At 53.4% G+C, this 17069-nt stretch overlaps 1 protein-coding gene across 1 annotated transcript; it reads right to left on the bottom strand.

Moving 5' to 3' along the window:
* Positions 1-250: 250 nt before the first annotated feature.
* Positions 251-16697, bottom strand: CHRM4 (cholinergic receptor muscarinic 4). Its single transcript, XM_027887126.1, has 3 exons — positions 16572-16697; positions 3839-3880; positions 251-3275 (listed from the first exon to the last, which is right to left on the bottom strand). The coding sequence occupies exons 1-3, from the start codon at positions 16627-16629 to the stop codon at positions 1798-1800; spliced, it is 1578 nt and encodes a 525-aa protein (XP_027742927.1). The 5' UTR covers positions 16630-16697; the 3' UTR covers positions 251-1797.
* Positions 16698-17069: the final 372 nt, after the last annotated feature.

Genomic DNA, 17069 nt, shown 5'->3' with positions numbered 1-17069 from the left:
AGCAAACCCCATCTTTGCTGGCCACACTGGGACCAGCAGTGAAGTTACCATGCAACTGGCGGTGGTTGCCTGGGTGCCACATGAGCATGGTCCTGGAGAAAACACATGGGCTTCAGGCCACCTCACCTTAACCTCGGCAGAAGGGATGGGGCTGCCACCCACGCTGCAGGAAATGTCACCGGTAGTTGACACTGGGAAGTTGGGAAGGAGCACCCAGGTGATGACTCATTTACTCCTCACGCTGTGGTTGTTGTTTTCTGATCCAAGGTCTTTATTTGTCTTGGGATGGGATGGGATGGGTTGGGCCACAGTTGTAACCATTTGAATACACCCAGAAGCCCACCAGGCATTTTGGGCGCACCTGTGTGAATTATCCTAAAGGCAGTGGTGGAGGGGTTTCCATCTGGGTTGGGCAGCCTTTCTCCAGGTTACACAGCATCATCCTGGTGTGAGGACGGGAAAGAAATATGGACATGAAATTTGCCATTGTTAGAGTGGCCCTATCCCATTCCTTGTCTACACCTGACTGTGTCCCCCAGCGCATCCAGAAACCTGGCTTTGGAGGAAGCTGAGGAGCAGTCCCAGGATGGCCTGGGTTGCACACACAGCGGGGCTGGGAGGCTGGGGACGCTGGCTGAAGCCCGCATGCTGAGGGCTCTGCCACAACACCCACGACAGCATTACATCCATTTACAAAGCTCCAGCAACTGGCTCTTTCAACCTCCCTGGAGAATCCCGCTGCACCCAGGGCAGAAGAGGGCCACTGCCACCCTCTCCCGCCTCCAGAACCATGCACCAGGCCTCCCACACTCACTGTGGGGATAGTGGGGACCTGCTCATGGTTCAGATGAGACACAGAGCAACTCGGCCACATTGTAAACTCTCTTCCCACCTGCCTCCAAGACCCCCAGGTCCCCCCTGTCCCACTCAAAGACAGTTAATTTCACAGTCACTGCTGCCCAGTTCTCAGGGGCTGTGTTCCCCAGGCTGTGGAGCTAACTCCTGCACCACACCACTGCTTTTCTTGGCAGTTTTAGTTTCCATCACTGGAGGAGGTGACTGGGCTTCACACTCCTCATCCAGGAGTGAGATGCTTGGCTTGTTTGTCCAGCCATTTGCTGGCTGAGGGCAGAAAGGGCATGAAGAGGACAGCGGAGCCAAAGCCCAGGGAAAAATTCTGTCCTAGGTCCCTCCATGAGGATGTCCGATGGCACTCTCAGGAGAAAGGAAGGAACTTGCCACGCGTTAGGGTGCAACCTTGCCTGCCTTGGAAGGGGGCCTGGCTGGGCCAGCAGAACTCCCCATTAGCATGTCTGAGCCAGCCTGGTACAAGATGTCTAGCAAATGTTTGGCCCTGGTTGCTTTTCATTTCTTGGGTAATAAACACTTTTAAAAGCCCATTGAAAGCAACCAACATCAGCCCATCTGCATGCAGACAAGCTTTGATGCCCTGGAGACAGTCAGCCAGGGGAGAAGTTGCATCCGGTCTTAGGAGAAACACTGATGTCATTTGGCCAATCTCAAGAGTATGGAGCTGGGGACAGCTCCCAGTGACCACATCTCCTCCTCTTGCCTCTGGCTTTTCTGCTGGCTCCCCAAGCAGAAAGTCCCCAGGCCCTGGAAGGACTTGCAACTCAGAGGTGCCTTGGATCTTTGTCAGCATTAGATGAAGGGCATCATCTGCAATCAGTGCACAGTCTGCACTGTTGTGAGTGGGGAGCAGAGGAACCCCTGCTGGCAAAGGAGGCAAAGGGAAGGGCTGCCATAATGTTACTGAAGTGGTCCCTGAGTGCCAGTTTATCTGGCTGTGCCAATGTTCCTGTACTGGCACATGAGAAGGTGCTTGAAGGTTTTCTTGAAAGTGGCATTGCAGAGGGCATAGCAGGCTGGGTTGATGGTGCTGTTGACGTAGCAGAGCCAGTAGCCAATGGACCACACTGTTTCAGGTACGCAGGTCTCACAGAAGGTGTTAATGAGGACCATCACGTTGTATGGAGTCCATGTGAGTATGAAGGCTAGCAGGATAGCAAATATGGTGCGGGTGACTTTCTTCTCTCGGGCTGCCATCTGGCGCTTCTTCCGTACTTGGCTTCTGGCAATGCTAGCAAACTTCCTGGCAACATTAACTGGGCGGCTGTTGGCCAGGGAGTTGTGGTTGGAGGCTCCGCCCTTAGCTGGGACGATCTCAATGGCGGTGACACATTCACTCCCGCTCTGCTTGGTGACGATCTTAATCTTGGACCACTTGGAAGTTGGGTTCACCCGTGGGTGGGACGGACTCTGTCCTTGACCCACTGGCAAGATTTCTGCTGTGGGCTTGTCTTTTGTGGTCTGGGTCATGCTGACAGTGCTGGACTCATTAGATGTCTCCTTCTCTTCCTGATGGCCAGTGGCCTCTGTCTGTGCTGATGGCTGGTCATCCACTTTCCCATTCCTCACCTCCTCCTTCACCTCCACAGCCCTCTTGGGAGAGTTATTATTGTTCTGTTTGATCAGGGGGCCCTTGAGAAACCTGAGGGACTTGGCTTTCCTCTCTTTCCTGCTTTCAGGCTTGTGTCTCCTCACTCTGCTTCTGCTGGCCAGGGAGATGTGGATGTACAGCACTGTCATGATGACCACGGGAAGGTAGAAAGCAGCAATGGCCGTGCCAAAGGTCACTGCTGGGTTGGAGAGGAACTGGATGTAGCATTCCCTCTCAGGGACTGTCCTCTTGCCCACAACGAACTGCCAGAACAAGATGGCAGGGGCCCAGAGAATGAAGGACAATATCCATGCAGCTGCAATCATCAGCCCTGCCATCTTGGTGGTCCTCCTGGCAGGGTACGTCAGGGGCTTGGTGACACAGAAGTACCGGTCAAAGCTGATGATGAGCAGGTTCATGACAGAGGCATTGCTCACCACATAGTCCAGAGCCAGCCACAGGTCACACACCACAGCCCCCAGAGGCCAGTAGCCTTTGATGATGTAGACAGTGTAGAGGTTCATGGAGAAGACCCCGATGATAAGGTCCGCGCAGGCCAGGCTGAAGAGGAAGTAGTTGTTGACGGTCTGGAGCTGGCGGTTCACCTTGATGGAGAGCATCACCAGGATGTTCCCCACCACAGTGACAAGGCTGAGCGAGCCGGTGACTGTGGCAATGAAAACCAGTTCCACTGTCTTGTAGTTGGTGGGAGGCTGGATGGTCACCTCGGAGCGGTTGCCCAGGGTGAAGTTGTCATAGGTCAGATTGGCCATCTTTGCCTGCCAGGGCTGAGCAGAAAGGTTGTGCATGGAGTCTGCAAGGGGAATGGGGACAGAAAGGGAGAATATCAGACTTTCCAGCCTGTGCTGGCAGCATTTGCTACCTCCTCAGTTTCTCAGGCCATCACTACTCTTGGCTAGTGCTCAGAAATCTCATGGCATTCCTAGTCTTTCTCTGCCCCTACAGCCTTCCCCCAGAAGTTCCCTGGAGGCACTTTTTGTGCCCTTTTTAGCAGTAGAGGAGGCACACAGGCTGCAGAGAGAGAAGCAGGGTCAGAGCTAAGGACAGCCCTTCAGCCAGGGTGAGATAGTCCTTTTTTGCAGAGCCAGAAACCGCATCCCAGCAGGAGCACAGACGTCGTGTGCCCTGGAGAAGCACACAGAGAGCAAAGGTCTTAGGGGGGAACAAGGCTGCAGAGCCCAGCAGTGATGCACATACGGGACAGTGCTAGAGCAGCATGGTGTGCAGCCAGAGCCCTCCCCTAGAGATGAGAGCAGGTTTATGGTATGACTCAGGCATGTCCTGCTGAGCTCCCAAAGCACTCCCCTATTGGGGGGGTTAATCCACAAAGCCCGTGCCATGGTTTACTCAGCTCACCTGTGTCTCTGGCAGCAAACAGTTCCTTCTGGAAGATGAAATCTGTGACAAGGAAAACAGCAAGTTACACTACATCTTCAGATCCAAAGAGTTTGTGTGATGCCCACAACATCTTACTGGGGGCACCAACTTGTCCAACAGGCTGACTCTGCTCAGACATAGATGGCTGAAAAGCCAAGTAAGGCTGAAAATGGGTAATTTGGCTTGGCCTGATTCACAGCATAGCGCCAGCAGGCGCAGGAGAGGGAGGGAGCTGCATGAGTGCCATCAGTCAGTGACATTGGTGAGTGGTGGGCCCTCATCCCGGTCCCGCATCACGCTGCAGCTGCAGCCACAGCCGCCCCAGCCATGGAGATGTACAGGGTGAAGTCAGACACTCGGCACAACATATGGAATTATTTATGAAAGGTGATGAGAATTACGGACAGAAAGACTGCCTTCATCCAAACCAAGGTGCCTGTGGTTAACTCCCCAAGGTAAGAGTAGAACGTACCTTAAAAAAAAAAATCGATAGACCAAAATTGCTGTATTGGGACAAAGGGGAATTTCCTGGAAGGTGAAGGACTAGCAAAGGTGCTGAGGGAGATGGACTAGACAGAAGAGTTTCCCACTGGACCTGCCTCTCCAGCACCACACAGGCCCCCAAAACACACTGGGCCTTCACCAGCCTCACCCTGGGTGCTGGGGTCATCCCAACCCCACCAGCAGCTCTGCCTGGTGCCCAGGGCAGCAGTCCTGCCAGGCAGTCCATCCAGCTCCATGGGTGCTGCTGCCAGGAACCCAGCAGGAACCAGTGAGCACGTGGGTGTCCACACCGTGGGAGCCCTTGGCGTAGCATGTCTCTGCAAACTGGTGTGGGTGCTGGCTCCCAATGCCTGGGACTCCTGAAGCTGATTTTGCTAAGTGTATAAACACGCCATTAACATGCAACTCTTCCAAACGGGGTCTGGCAGGCTTTGGGATCAGTTCATCTGTTTAAAGTATTTTATAAGAGATGTCCTTGTCTTTCATTTGTGGTGAGGGTAGAAGATTTCTGTCATCAGCAAACAGCCAAGGTTTTAATAAAACCACTTTCTAAAGAGATGTAGGTGTAATTAAATGGAAACGTGGCTGCTGAGATGCTAAAGCCAGGCACCAGTGCAGCCACTGGGCAGCTTCTGCATTAGCAAGGCTACAGTCACGATAGTGGCAGAGCTTTTCTTCCAGGTGCAGGGAAAAGAAGTGGAGGAGGGACAAAGAAATACCTTTCTACCGAAGAGGGACAAAGAAATATCTTCTGAGCCTGTTACACATGTTCCATGAAAACAAAATGCTTTGAAAAAAAAGCAGTACCCTCTAGTATATGCTAAATTCTAGGTGCCAACAGGGGAGGAAGCCTAATGGCATTGCCCAGCTTTACACCCAGCTCCAAGTGCAAGGGATGCATCAAAGTAGAAGGAGAGAGGTTTCTGCTGCCATCCTTCCTGGGCACCCAGCCAGGGATGTCAGAAGAGGTGATAAGTATATAAAATGGCTTAGAAATATATAATCATGGTAGTTTGGGGGTTGGTTTCAGTACAATTGAAATGAGTTTTAATTTCTTCACTTTGGTGAGATGGGGAGATTTAACTGTCATTCTTGTAACAGCTAATCAAACCGATCAGACAAGCTAGCAATCATGCAGACATCTACCCCAGCTCTTCCAAGAAGAATCTGAAAACCTTGAAAAGAAACCTTTCCATTGCCTCTGCTAAAATGAGGGTTTCACTTTTCTCACTTTTGTTCATGAACTAGCATCCTCTTCTAAGTGCATCTAATTAATTATCAGCCTTGACGGGGGGTGGTGTTCTCAGTTGCCCAAAGTAAGAAAAAAGTCCACCACGACCCACTCCGCAAAACTGTTTGTACAGGTCTCCAGACAAGCAGGAAAGGCTGGCGCAGACCCACACGCGTGCGTTTGGATGCCACCCAGAGGTCATGCTGCAAAATGGTGTGATGAGGCAGAGGCACCCGCAGCCTCAGGGTGGAGGGCTTAAACGGGCATTTTGAAAATGAACCTTCACGGAAAAGCAAATTAAAGCAATCACCCGTGTGAAGGAAGGAGGGGGAGTGAAAGTGCTTAAAGGTGTGAGGATACATACAGTACAGACATAAAGCAACACATACAAGTTAAAGATGTGCACACCACTCATCCTTGCCTCAGATGCCCTGGCTATTCTCTGCCATGCCCCAGCCCACAGGACAACTCTTTTTTCCCCCATTTTCTGCTCTCTTCATCCAGCTATCTCACTCTTCTGTCTACTACTCCCTCTCTGAACTCACTGGGACAGCTCTGCACTGCCTCTGCCTTCCTGAGCTGGGCAGGCAGCTCAGGCTGGAGCTGGGAGCAGGCCAAGGATGCTACAAATTTGTTAGGTCTCGGAGCAGTTGACCAAGCCATGCATCACACTTACATAGGCACTGGGGATAGATCCTGCCATTTGCCTTTGACATGGAGAGTATCCAGGTTGGGCAGGTAGGGTAAGGGCACAGCCCTCAGGCAATCACAGATCTGTCTGCATCTACATGATGTATCTGAGGAGGAGGGAGCACACAAGAGAGCTGTGGTGCTGTGACAAACACACCAGTGAGAGTTTGTCAGCAAAGCATCTTCACCCTCATGCCAGCCACATCACTGTTCCAATTCTTTGAAGCCCCCAGACACCAAGGAACCTCTCCAGGCTCTGGGGTTTCCCCACTAAATGTCTCCCATATGTACCCCAGTACCCAGCTCTTGCTGTCTGCATCCTCAGGAGTGCATTTCTTCTCTCCTTCCCCTCATGTCCCCCACATCACCCTCCTTGTCTCCATCCTCCTTTGCCCCCCACCTTCATGATGACACAGCAGACAGGGAGGAGACAGCCTTTGCAAAGCTCAGAGATCACTTCAGAAGAGCTTCTGGTGCTGAGGCCCCTACCTGTGACACTAATTGGCTTTTCAGCCTGCACACATCATCCTCTGTCTGCAGTGCTCAGTGGGTGCTCTGCCACACCTGTGTGCACCAGCTAGCTACAGCAAAATTCCTCATTTTGGCAGTGATTTATGGCTGGTTTTCCCCTCTCTACCAAAGCCATTGGGAGCCTCCACCAAGAGGAGGCTTCTCTTCACCAAGAACATCTTTTGGGCTAAGGGTTTCTGTGGCTGCTGCAGTGCTCAGCAATTGCGTCATCAAGGTAGGGAAACACCTTTCCCTTCCCACGCAGCATCTTTCGTGTTATGGATGAAGGCATAAGGCACAGGTAGCCACAGATCCAAGCAGAGAAGCTTGTAGTTTGGATGGGGTCCAACTATTTTGGGCAATGCTTGGCACAGCAGGGTCCCCATTCCTGCCTGAAATCACTGGTGCCACCACTGTTGGGTGAGGAGACAGCTTCAGAACAAAAGAGCAAAGCCAGGGCTGCCCACCCCTCCTCAGTCACAGGGTGACATCTGATGGCACTGCAGAAAGCTCCAGCTATTTCCTTGCTGCACACCTTATATGCCACTCCAGCAGCCTTCCCAGGCTGTCAGCTCCTGCAAACTGCCATAGAGCTTGTTGCCAGGTAGGAAAGGCAAAAGCCCTGTCATGGACTGCTGATGATCTTGCTGCACCCAAAAAGTCTAAATTAGCTAGAAGCTGATGCTCCACTAGGTGCAGTTAGTGACTGAGCACCTGCAGAGCACTCAACTTGTGTGGGATGGAGGGTTTAACTCCCTCCTCCTCCACTGCTCCCTATGTGGAAGGAGCTGGTCAGCCTCTCCACCAGCAAGGTGAAGACAATGGGAGAGGCTGATATTTACAGACACCCATGTGATGGTGGCACCTCAGGTTGTGGGATGAGCTCCTGGACCAAGCAGTCCTACTATCTTAGTGTTCCCTGTCTCTCCTCCCTGTGCTCCACAGCCCGTGTCCCTCATGTCACCACCAGCCATGCCCCTTCCTGCTTTGGCACTGCCTCCATCCCAGCCTCAACCTCAGTGCTGGGGGAAGTGGGTGTAGGTGGGGGTAGAGCCACATCTGATCCACATGTGGCTTGAAGCAAGATCTCTGGGAATGATCAGGGCTGTGCACACACCCAGTGTGCTCTGCAAGCATCCCCACCGTAAAACAAGCCCCACGCTCACATACCAGCCTGGGGACGAAGGCCTTTGGAGGAAGGAGAGGAATTAGAGGAACCCTTACTTCAAGAGTTGCCTATGAGTGTGAGCTGCTCCCAGAGGAGACGGGCCTTTGATCTGCATTGGTTTGGAGCAACAACAGCAGAGCTGAAGAGACCTCGAGCCCAGGGACAGGATGGGGTGGCTGCGGCTGCCAGATCCTGGCTGGCTGGATCCTGTGGGGCTCTTGGTGCTGCCTGTCTCCAGGAGGAAAGGAAGCTGACCCTCTCCACTGCAGGCACATCCCAAGAGAAGGCACATATCACCCCCTGCTCTGGCTGGATGCAGAAGGCTGGACCAGTGCACATCACCTTTGGTGTCACAGTTGAAAAGAGCCTGACCAGCTCCACTGCAGCCTCCTGCTCGTCTTTGCCTTCCTAAAAGTGCCGAGAGGGTGAAAATTTTAATGGGATTAGTCCTGTCATGTCAAACTGCTGATGTGATGTGGGGATGGGCAGTTAGTGCAGTCACCACCACATGGAGGAAAGGAGAGGAGAGAGAAAAAGGAGTGCATAGAAGATGCTGAACATTTATGGCTCATGCCCACAAAGGGAAGAGATACTCAGGGAGGGGTGACAGTTTGTGGTGCTAATTGCATTATCTAATAGCTGTTAATTAGCTCCTGAATCATGGCACTAGTTTAGAGCTAGTGAAGGATTGTTCTGGTTGACAGATTCACACCCCTCAGAGTGCAAAAACAGAGTTCCTAGATACTGTGAACGGGCACTTTAGAAATACAATACACAGAAGAGGACCATGGGGAGGCCCTATGCCTGGCAGGGGGAGAGCTGGTGTCGGGCTGGTTCCCTGCCTCTGCATCGGGAATGAGGAAAACAATAAACAACCAGAAAAACAGAAGGGAGATGAGAGATGAGGGGCCAAAAGTTGTGTTAAAATGGCAGGGCTCCCCCTGCCCTCCTGGCTCCAGCTGATGGCTGTGCTTTCACTCCTCGGCACATCAAGGTTTGATGGATTCCTGAAGACCTTATCCTGCTCCAAGGGAGATCTGAGCGTCGTGGCACAGGAATAGCTTCCTGTCAGTAGCATATGGGGTGGTTCTGGGCATTTTATTTTTCCACTGAATAATTTATTCCTCTTTCTTCCTCTGCTATTCAACTGGTTCTCACGAGGCAAAGCAAATTCCTCCATCCCTACATGTTGAGAGTCTCTGGAAGCTTTTCCTGAAGCCACTGGAAAAGCAGTAAGCACAGTGTCACAGAAGTGGCCGGCTTTGAGGGGGAAGTGAGTGGGCCAGAGAACCCCCCCCTGTTCTTGACACATGTTTGTACATCAGGTTTTGAAAATTCGCTGGGTCCGGGGCCAGAAGGGAGTGTTGAAGTCGTGTGTCTCACCACCTGTCCCAAGCAAGCCAGGAGCTCCCCTGCCTTCACTGCTGCTTGTAACTATGTGGCTATTGTTGTGTTTCAGAGTAAAACAGGCGCTGCATCCAAGGTGGCATGCGCTTTTCTGTGAGAAGCACTTGCAGGTCAGAGCCACGGCTTATGAGCTGCTCATGTAGGTAGTGCCCAGCCTATCAGGCTCACCAGTATCCTACAGCTGGCACAGCTGCACCCCCTGCCCAAACTGGCCCCCCAGCTCTTGTCTGTATCCTTAATGTGCCCTGTGTCATACACAGCTTGTAAGAGGCCACACACCTTCTATGCACAGCATTACCAGACACAAAGTAAGCCAGTGAAAAAGTGTTTTTAAAAAAGTGATTGAAAGTCACTCCTATAAATAGTCTACCAGCACATTGGTCACTCTGACAATTAATTAACCGTCTATCACCCAGTTATTAGGCCAAATAAATAACCTATCAGTGGAACACTACTAGCGAGTGTGCACAGCAAATGCCATGCAAGCCAAAGTCCAGCCTTACCCAGCAGTGCCCAGCCTGCAGCTCCCAGGTACCAACGGCTCCCCAGCAGCTCCCACACCTGCGCTGGCTCCGATGGGTAACATCATGGAGGGAGAAGGCTCACCACGGCTACATCCCACAGGGGGGCAGAGGGGGACACAGTGCCCTCCCTCTGAGTGCCCTCTTGACTGCCCCAGGGCTGCAGCTCCCAGCCGGTGGCAGAGCTCAGCCCATGCTGCCGAGCCAGGAAGGTGCTGGGCTTCCAGCTGAGCCTGGGCTGGAGCCACGCTTCTCCCCTTGCATCCACTGCATTAATGCTCTCTGCCTCAGAGAGATGCTCACGTTCTTTTATATGCCTGTGCTGAAGCTTTAACAGAACCCAGCTGTTTCAAGGCAGTGCAACAGAAATAACCCTGCTGCAGCTACAGGTCCCACTGCCGGGAAGGGCTTTGGGGGGCAGAGGGGGAGAGAGGGAGCATTACAGCAACAAGTGACTACTTGGATTAGCTGGGCTCTCCCCAGGGAGAGGTTAGTGACTGGGATCAGACGCCTTTGGGAGAGACAGGGGTGGAGGAGAGACTGGGGGTTAGAAGTCCAGGAGTTGCAAGACCCGAAGTCTGTTTGCTTAGAAGAGCAGCTCCCACTGCCCCAGGGACAGGTCTTGCCTGGGGAAAACAAGGGGGAAGGACTCAGCCCCTCTTTGGGGAAGCCCCCTCACCCTGCCACTGCCCCACGCAGCCCTGTTTGCCCACACCAGGTCCCCACCACCCACATGGGACATAAGCCCCCTTAGCCCCATCCCAGGAGCCAGGGCCGGTGTTGAATAAGGCAGGGGCTGGCCCCTATGCAGAGACCTGCAGCACCCTGCACTCACCCTCTTTGTCCCCCCAGAGTTCCCATAAGCCATAGGGTAGAGATGCAACTCGTACAGTCAGAGATGCAGTGTTGCTCTGGCAGAGCATCCGTGTCAGGAGGGCAGGGAGAACGTTTCTTTGTAACTCATCCCAGAGCTGAGGCACCACAGGGAACAAACACTAAGGTGCTCATCTGAAATTTTAAAGACCTGACAATGGAGATGAGAGCCCCTTACTCCATGGAGCAGAGTGAGGCTCAGTGGTGCTTTGAGAGGACAAATGAACGAGTGAGCAATGGGTGAGAGAAAAACAGAGCTAATGCCTAAAGCCAAGCAAAGAAAACTGGGAAAGGGCAAGGACCCCACTGGATGGATGTGTATGTGAGAGAGGAGAGCCCTACTCCTGGGGACAGATAGCATGCGGGAATCTTTGAGGTGCTAATGAAAAAGAAATGAAAACATGAGACCCTACTTGGCCACAAGACCTGCCAGATGGTTTGGAATTAGAGGTGAGGCCTGAGCGAAGGGACAGACCGAGGGAGAGGAACTTGCAGCAGAAGGTGGTCAGGAGAGACTAGAGCATGGACAGGCAGAATGGGAAGTGTGAGGGCCAGGGGAGGAGATCAGGTAGGAAACCCCATCCATAGTGACAACAGAGGAGGGGAGGGATGGAGAGAAAGGAATAGTTTCAGACTGCCAGGGAAGGATTACATATCTCCCCTGCAGAAAAGCCCTAAGAAAACCTGAGAAGGAGAGACCTCACACAGAGACATTGCCTGCAAACTTTTCACTGATGCCTTCCCCCAAGGCTCCTACCACCTCATGGCTCAGCAGAGCCCTGCTGGGCTGGAAATCTTTGTGGGCTGCAGCTCTGGCTCAGGCAGTCTGGCTCTACCTAGGAGTCACCTCTCTCATGGGAGGATGGTGGTCCCCAGACTGTCACGGCCTCACACTAACGCTGCAGGCAGCACTCCTCAGCACTGGACTGATGTTTTAACCATCTCATTGCCTGTGACTGCACATAGTAGCAGAGGGTTTCATGAGATGAGCATCACTTAGGGCCTTGATGGGTGATCTGTGCTCTGCAAGCAGTGTAGAGACCACTGTGATAAACGCTGCTTCTAAGTGCTGCAGAAAGATAGGCCCAAGGCCAGGCAACTCATACCTGTTGTCAGACAAAGGCTGATGCCAGAAGAGTTTCATTGCTGCCTCCTCCTCTCTGCACACATGCATGCACTTTTTTGGCTTTAACTGGGACTGCACATGATGTAACTGCCAGCAGAGCAAGGATCCAAACTACCCCAGAGGCACTAGAGATGCTCCTTCCCATCCCAGTCATGCAAAGATCCTTCAAGGATCTTTATCCCTCCTCGGCAGAGCCAGTCTGACGCACTGCCTGGGACTTGGGAGCAAACATCAACATTGGGAGGGTCTGCAAGCAAAAGGCCAGTGAAGCACGGCGCCATGCATGCCTCTAGAGAGCTGCCCTGTGACCTGGAGCGGATGTGAGGGCCCGGACATCATGTTTGCAGAGTGATGTTTTCAGACCTCAGTGTTGCACAACTGAAGCTCTGAGTTTCCCATAGACAAGTCAATTTAATTCTGCTTAAGGAGCCTAAAGACATTAACTCATTAACTGGCCCACACAAACCAAGTTTGCCATGAACCTTAAATCTGCTGATGACATTTCGTCTCCAGACACTTCCAGCTGAGTTACCTATGCCAGCCTCCAGCTACCTCCTCTGTCAAGATGCAAGGTGCTATAAAATACATTTAATAGCAAATTAAATAGATTTAATAGCAGATGTTGTACCAGAGGGGTTGCTTCTCTGCCTGGTTTTCTTGGCTAGAGGTGCACAGCCAGCCTTGATAGCTTGGTAACACGGTCATAGCTCTGGCCGAGCCTGCTGGGCGTGAGGAGCTTCATGGTTTACACTGAGTCCTGCCTTTAAAGGACAAACTTCCCAGCTGCTGCCCTTCTTTCATCAGCTGACCTGGGATGAAACTCCTCTTTGAGGCTCTTGAATACAAGTAAACAGAGCTGTGGTTCCCCGTGTCCCTCTCCAGCTCTCTCTGAGTCACGGAAACAGCGCATGGGGTGGGAGAGGTTCCTCTGCAGCTGCACATTTCAGCCTGCCTAACGCTGGTGCAGGGGGGTGAGAAGGGAACAGGGACTTTGGCATCTTTGCTGCTCCCTCATGCACCAAGTGGGACTGGAGCTCACCTTGCACAGGACGTAAAGGAGTGATGGGAATAGGGTCACAGTAAGGCAGAAGGGCTGATGTTGCTCCCACAGCTCTGATTTGCAGGACCTTCAGCAATGGTTTCAGGGATTGACAGGGGGGCAAGGCTCTGTGCCTATAGCCCTTGCATTACAGGTTTGGACAGGCTGGTGATATTAATTTTCTCAGCAAACTTACATCATGCAAGGTACAAAGTGAGCCTTTGTTGGAGTTCCTCCTCTGTGCAGTGCAGCCTCAGGGCTAAAGGCATCTCTAGAGGGTCCCGGGAGCAGCCCTGGAGCGAAGGTGTGAGCAGCTGTGCCGAGCACGCAAGGGGTCAGGCTGAGGAGCATCTCCAGCAGAGCCTCATTTGCTCAAACTCACTGTGCCAGGGAACTCAGGGTCTGAACACAGGTCAAATGATGTTGTCCTGGCACAGAGGGCTTCCAGGTGTCTCTGTCAAGGGAGACAGAGACTGGTCATGTGTCTGCTCCTAAAATCCTGCTTCTAAGCATCAAGGGGGGGATCTGTAGATGAGGCACCTTGCCCTGTGCTCCTGAACCAGCAAAATACTGGCGTAGTGGGGCAGCCTGCCCAGGGAACACTCCCCACAGATTCATTTCTCCAGGAAGGGCATAACTCCTCCTTGAAACTTCAGCAAATGAATGTGTCTGAATATAGGCCAAGGGTTCACTTTGGTATGTTCAAGGGTCTGGATGCAGCAAGACTTTACTCTGCCTAGAGGTCTAAAGGGGTGTCATGGTTGGCAGTGCTCCCAGAGACAGTCAAGGCTGGCACACTCTTCCACTTGGCTATGAGTTAGATAACAGCCACCCATTAAGATCCTCACTGTCTGGCCTGCTGAGGCCCTGGGCAGTAAAACACAGGAGTATTCCTAGAAACTGCTGTCTGTTCTCTGACTGGTCACCTGAATTCTTCAGATGAAGGATGGATTTGGTGTGGTTCCAATCACCATCTTGAAGAGGCTTCAACACTGCCTGGGTGCAGAGCCCCACCTCACCACTGACACCTGGCACATTTGTGGTAGGTGTTGGTGCTCAGGTAGGCTAAGGAGCAGTCAGCAGAGGATGCTGGGATAAGGTTGAAGAGTGGAGAGGAAGTAGATGGGAATGATCAGGTTCAATACTTCCACTTCTTTGCTGCGCCAAGCCCTACACTCTAGCATCTCCCTGAAACATGCCCTTTAAATATGCAGTCTTAAAGTAGCCCAGAATGGATGCAGAAATGCAAAGCAAACCTCCTCCTTTGGCTTACTGGGGAGCAACAAGGGCATAGACTCGTGTCAGACTGAGCAGCAATTGGCTCAAGAGCAATGCCCGCCTCTCCAGAAGATGCCTGTCAAAGCCCCGATTTAGCGTGCCAAGGAGAAGGGGTCAGCTTGCGCACATGAAACTCTTGTTGCGTGTCCATGATGCGGAAAGAGGAGCTGCGTTTGTGCAGAAGGCAGAAGCCCCTTGAATACAGCCTCTATTTCCCTCTCCTCTCACTATTACTCCCCCCGCTGCCTTTGCAGAGCTCTGCTTGCAGAGCTGCATCTGCCACCTCAGCTGGGCACACACCAAACCTCTTCACCTCTGTGGATGCTGCTGGCCAGGTCTCAGCAGGGCAGGCAGAGAAGAGCTCCTCATAAAGGTGTGCTAGGGACTGCTCCGCATCAGCCGCTCCTCCTGGTCTCACTATTTTTATTTCCTGTTTTTGTCTTTTTTCTTTCTTTTTTTTTTCTTTTTTTTCCCCCTAGGGAGATGTTTGTCATTTTAATTTAAAAAAAGCAAAGAAACAAAATCCCAGCCATGACAAAACCTGACATCAATAGGATGCTCGTGGGGACAGTTAAAAGAGAAAAACCATTCTCCTTCTGCAAACTCAGAGTAATTGGATCACAGCATTAATTAATCATTTCAGTTCATTTCTCTTCTATGAAAGAAAACAGACTGACCCAGTGAGACGGGAATGCACCTCGTGTGAATAAACAAACCACTTTTACCGGTAGCCCTCCTCTTCCTTCTCCAGCCAGCTTTCCTCTGTGCCCACTCATCAGGTTAATCCCGGGGCTGACGCCGCTCTGTCCAGCAGACCTGGAAACTTGCTGCTGGTTCTAAGCAAGGGCCCATTGACTTGGGTCCCACAGGAATTGGGGGCTACTGCACACACCTGCTCCCATCCCCACTTTTCCCATCCAGGGCTCCGACCACTGGCCACAAACCCAGCTGAAGGGTGAACCAGGAATGGGGCACTGATTTTTAGGATCTCCACTGGATGCCCTGCTCTTCAGTGGGGTGCCTCTGGGGGGCCTAGTCCAGGCTGGAGCAAGCAGGTGCTCAGATCACAGAAGTCAGGGTGTTAGGAATCAGGAGGTGATGCCCAGCAGTAGTGACAGTGAAAAGCATCTCGTTGTCACCTGTGATTTCCATGTGAGCATTGTCACTGGTGATGTTTTACCAAAAGCCTGGCTCTAGGACCCTGGCATCTGAGTATTTTGATAAGCACTGTCAGCATCAACAAGCCACCCAACTGCATTGGTACTAGCCCTTCCAGTTCCTCTGTTCATTCTGCAAATTGTGGCAGGAGAAGCCAGGCCGCTCTTGGAGGTGACTCAAGGCACTCGTGACAAAGCATGGAGCCTCCAAATGCCCAAGCAGAGCCTAACTGCCAGAAGGCACAGGGGAACTCTGCTCCTCAGGTTGGGAAGCATCTACGGCAAGAACTATTTTCTGATTTGAAGCAAATGCTATAATTTTGGGAAGAAAGAAGGGTGTGGCTGCTTGACCCGTGTCCATGATGGGCTAACGGAGAACACAATGCAGCTCTGTCATTACCAGCAGGGAGGGTGCAGCAGGACCAGAAAGGGCTAAAGGGAAAATGGGATCCACACCAGGTGAGAGAGGGGGCAAAATCTGCCTCCTTTGCAATGCCCAACCTGGCAAAGTGCTCTGTGGAGAGAGGGAAATCTTCTGCCTAGTCATGTCCTAGGAGGTGGCCACCAGGGTCTGAGCGGTTTGTCCAGCATGGGGACAAAGTATCCAAAACATATGGGATTGTATCCCTACTGTTCTTATTGGAATAGTGAAGGAAGCAAAGAAAGCGTGCAGGTAGTTTCTCACCCAGAAATATCTCCTTCCCAGAGAAGGCACCAGGGGAGCGAATAACCCCCGTCCTGGGTTTCCTGCTGGCAGGGTGACTGCCTCGGGGGCTGCAGGCTGCTCCTATACTCGGCTCAGGGTGCCGACAGGGCCGTTTCCTGGGTGACAGGAGGGACCCGAGGTTCCAACAACGGCAGATCCCAGGAAGGGTGTTGGTTTGGATGGGAACAGGGAAGGGAGTGCCAAACATCGCCCCGGTGCCCTCTCAGGACCACGCGGCTCTACACATCCCGGGGTGGTAAACCAATGCGGGGATCCCGACCCGCGGGGCAGCCCGGGGTTCCCGAAGGGACGCCGAGGGGTGAGAAAGTTGGCAGAGAGACACTTGTCCCCATTCCTAGGGCGACTGGGCGCCACATCCCCCCGGGATGCACACCCCCCTCCCCATGCACCCTAAAGCCATGCCGACACCCCCCGGCAGGGACTGTCCGGGGGATGCCCTGCGCCCGCCCCGCGCACACGGAGCCCCCGAGCAGCGACTCACCGGGCAGCCCAGCCCAGGGCGCGCCGCCGCCCGCCGCCGAGCGGTTCTCAGCGGCCATGGTGCCGCGCCGAGCACGCTGCCGCGCCGCCGGGGGCTCCGGCTGGCATGGCCCGGCCGGCTCCCGGCTCCCGGCTCCCTGCTCCCGGTCCCGGCTCCCGGTCCGGCGGCGCCGCGCGCGGCGGAGGGGCGGGGAGAGGGGAGGGCCCGGCGCTGCCGGCTCGGCCCTGTCCCCCTCCCCCCGCCCCCGCCCTCCCCCGCTCCCAGATGTGTCGCCCCCAAATGTGCCGCCCCCAGATGTGCGCCCCCTTCGCCGACTCGCAGACCCACCTGGGCGGGGGAGGGGCGTGGGGGGGAGGGGGATGCACCTCGACGTCAGGACCCGCGGTCAATCCCCACGGCGTCGTTTTCCCCGTCCCAGATGTGGCCTCCCGTCCCCATCGGCCAGATGTTGTGCTGGAGTGCTCCTGCAGCACCGCGGACAGCGCTCCTCGGACCGCC

Source organism: Empidonax traillii, unplaced genomic scaffold, assembly GCF_003031625.1.
Source record: "Empidonax traillii isolate 1590-97213 ecotype Southwest subspecies unplaced genomic scaffold, ASM303162v1 scaffold11:size2795301, whole genome shotgun sequence".
NCBI lineage: Eukaryota > Metazoa > Chordata > Aves > Passeriformes > Tyrannidae > Empidonax > Empidonax traillii.
The sequence above is the reverse complement of the archived record's forward strand: the minus strand, read 5'-3'. Positions and strand labels throughout refer to the sequence as shown.